The 3,285-nt window shown below is 28.4% G+C and overlaps 1 protein-coding gene across 2 annotated transcripts; it reads left to right on the forward strand.

The window, feature by feature from the left end:
* Nucleotides 1-450: 450 nt before the first annotated feature.
* LOC119603813 lies at nt 451-2,958 on the forward strand. Of its 2 annotated transcripts, XM_037956004.1 has the most exons (7): nt 451-624; nt 1,128-1,249; nt 1,323-1,418; nt 1,478-1,684; nt 1,757-2,098; nt 2,152-2,311; nt 2,371-2,958. In XM_037956004.1, exons 1-7 carry the CDS (start codon nt 537-539, stop codon nt 2,835-2,837), a joined length of 1,482 nt encoding a protein of 493 aa, XP_037811932.1. In that variant the 5' UTR covers nt 451-536; the 3' UTR covers nt 2,838-2,958. The 2 variants fall into 2 exon arrangements, with proteins under 2 accessions (XP_037811932.1, XP_037811933.1); XM_037956005.1 differs by lacking the exons at nt 2,152-2,311; nt 2,371-2,958 and having other exon boundaries at nt 1,777-1,912.
* Nucleotides 2,959-3,285: the final 327 nt, after the last annotated feature.

The raw sequence follows: 3,285 nt of genomic DNA on the forward strand, positions 1-3,285 counted from the left end.
AGGCCCGATAGTGGCAAAGGTTTATGTCTTCGGATTTGATGTAGTATACATCCTCCTATTAATCTAACCTAGTGTCATCTTTGTAAGAGAGTGAGTAAACACTTAAAAAACAAACTTAAGCTTTTTGTCCGAATAGCTAGTCATTTGGGCTAGCTATAACTCTAAGTGGCTAGGGGTAACACTAAGTGGTAGGTTAAATAGGTAGTTTGGGACTGTCCAACTGAATTGCTGGGTGCTTAACGCACAAAAATATACTTGAGAACAAAATAGAATTAAACAAAAAGTAACAAGTATTTTGCTTGAATTAAGCAAAAAAAGAGTTAAATCAATCTCTGAGAGAAAATGAGTGAAGTGAAAAATATCTCATCTGCTCTCATAATCATTTGAAGCTGTTTGTAATATTGAAATTAAGTCAAGGAATGAAATACACCAGTCTGTTTTATGCATTCGTTGAGTTTGCGTGTCTCATTGTTGTATTTTAAAGAATTTATAGTGTTGTATATAATTCGTTGTATTGTGTAAATTGATTAATAATTATGAATGATCAACATGATGATGACGATTACCGTTTACAAGTGCTTCTGCAAAGCTTTAATTTAGAGGAGGTGTATCAACACCTAAAAGGTGAGTAATTTTATATAGAATACATTTTGGAATAATTTCTTTTGGTGTGACTTTGTGTAACGATACATATAACGGTATGTATATGCATTAGGGTAACCCAGCTGAGAGTTTTTTTCTCTTTCTCCTCTTTCTCGTACGCTAAAGTTGTGCTTCGTGCACAAGTTTGACATATTGATTGTGATCGTTCTCATATAAACACATAACTTAAACAAGTTGTCAGTCAGTTGCACAGAAATGCTGCAACAAATTCCTTGTTTGAAAACCTTTAACATATTCTATGTTGTTTAAAAATAAGTAGTAACGGCTTTTGGTGTATATACATCAGGGATGGAAATGCGATTTTTTCTTGTATCAAAAAATTTCTAAAAGATTTTTTATTTGTAAATTTCCATATGTTTTCAATATTTTGATGGATTTATACTCAACGATTTCATATAAATTTTAAGAGAATTTCTTAAAAAAGTTGTATAATTCTTTTAATATTGTTTTATTTGTTTCTATAGCTGCTAAAGTAACTTACAGAAGTTTAAAATACTTACAAAGAGGGGACTTGAAAGAAGCCATACCACCTCTTGGCCTCCGAATTGAATTTCGGGAGAAGCTCTTTCAGTGGAAAAAACTTCAGGTATATACATATATCATGATAGTATGTGTTAAATACTTGATCACATAATTTTGTATAATCCAATTTAATACAGTTCGAAGTTGATGACGAAACGATTTCAGTCGCGTCAAAGGTCGACAATGGGATATCTGAGGAAGGTGGTTTCAGTGGCAGAAGAGTTTTGAATAAGGTAAAACTAATTTTATTGCATCATAATTATTATTCTTAAGCGTAATTATTATCGTTCAGAGTTTGATGGATATTTTAAAAGAAACGGTAGGCGGAAGGGCGATGTTAGAATGCAGAACAAAAAAGCTGACTATCGATCAAAGGAATTTACTTATACAAATAATAGTCGAAGAAGCTATGTGTAGGCAAATTATAATAAGAGTTCGAGAATTTCCGCTATTGGTTGATGAAATAGTCTCGATATTTCCATCAGAAAAGGATGTTCAAGTAACTAAAAGTTTTTGAAATTTAATTATAAAGTTTTAGACATATTGTTAAAATTTTTCTTTAAATTTTAAGAATTATTATTTTATTTCAAGATGCAGTAAAGGCAATCCAAGTGGAAGGTTGTACTATAAATACCAAAACCTTCGTCGTAAACGTGTGAAATTGGATTCCTCAGTGTCTAGTCAAGATGAAATGGAAAGCACATCTGAGCATTTAGATATCGATGAAGAGATAGATGAATCTGTTGCTACAACTTCTAAAGTATCTTTAAATAGAGATTTATTAGATTGGGCAGACGTTTGTGAGAAATGGAAAATGACATTTAAAATGCGTCGCCGGGAATTAAAGAATCAAAATATCATAGATTTTCTAAAATCATGGCCCAAACTAAACCATACGAAAGCTTCATATTTGGTAATTTTTTTTTCTTATTTTTGATAATGACTAATAATAATAATTTTTTACAGATAAACATTGATTTCGATTTTTTATACACTGGAAAAAAATTAATGCTGTTTTCCAAATGGACACACTTCAAAAGCAAAATTTTTGGATACTATGAAAAACACTTAGTTAATGAAGTGTCAAAACAACTAGTGAAAAAAGCGAAAGAAAGTAAAAATATAGGTAAATTCAATGTTATATTTTTTCTTAAACTAAAGTTAATAAAAATTTAATATTTTCAGATTATCAAGATTTTATAATTACATTATCGCTGAATTCAATATTTCAATCTACCGCCCGTTTTAAAAATAACGACGGGAAAAAAACGAAAAAGATCACCATAGCAGACTCGGAGGAGAGTTTTATCCTTCAACTATCAACACTTAATGATTATAAAAGGAGAGTGGAGGATATAAAAAATAAATATTACTCAGCAGGTTTAACAGTACGGCCATTTTTAATTGTGGAAGGTAGTGGAACTGATGTAAAAGGATTTTATATATATTTTGACAAAAATTTACTTAAATTTGATTCGTTTATGCAAAGTCTCGATGTTTGTTTTAAGATCTATCAAGTACTTTCATTAAAATACCCAAGAGCATGTGAACCATCCTGGTTGTTTATTCAAAAATATTTTTTTGAAATTAATACTAAATTTGATTCTTATTCATCTAATATTTTATCGGTTATAAATTATTTAAACAATTGAGATAATGTATGTATAAATGTATATCTGTTTCAAATGTAAAAAAGACTTCAAACACTAAGACTGTTAATAATATACCTTATACCAATTCCCTTGTTAGAACACATTAGAACTAAACGTTAGTTATCCTCTTATTGTATATCAATATTATTTAAATATGTTTATTAAAAATAATTGATATTTTTGTTACTTTATGTTATATTCAATGAATTGAATGAATATTAAAATAAAAAATATTTTGTTTCTTTATTAAGAAATAATAAATGATTCTTTTGTACAATATTTAGATAAATATTTTTAAATACAAAAATTAAATTAATTTTATGATTAAATTAAGTTCAACATTCACGAAACAAATTCGTTTTTGGATACATTTGAGATTTATTTATTTATTTTTTTTTTGTACGATTTTGGGCTTTAATAATGTTCATTATGCTCGAAATAATTACGA

This window comes from Lucilia sericata, unplaced genomic scaffold (assembly GCF_015586225.1).
Source record: "Lucilia sericata isolate MDLA Ls3-8-SP2 unplaced genomic scaffold, ASM1558622v1 Contig000339F_arrow, whole genome shotgun sequence".
NCBI lineage: Eukaryota > Metazoa > Arthropoda > Insecta > Diptera > Calliphoridae > Lucilia > Lucilia sericata.

What these genes read in the sequence shown, in the direction of transcription:
- LOC119603813 (XM_037956004.1), top strand. Translation starts at nt 537, where the DNA reads ATGAATGATCAACATGATGATGACGATTACCGTTTACAAGTGCTTCTG. An exon ending in TTCAGTGGAAAAAACTTCAG is followed by an intron (nt 1,250 to 1,322) that starts GTATATACATAT and finishes AATTTAATACAG; the next exon opens with TTCGAAGTTGATGACGAAAC. An exon ending in GAAAGAAAGTAAAAATATAG is followed by an intron (nt 2,312 to 2,370) that starts GTAAATTCAATG and finishes TAATATTTTCAG; the next exon opens with ATTATCAAGATTTTATAATT.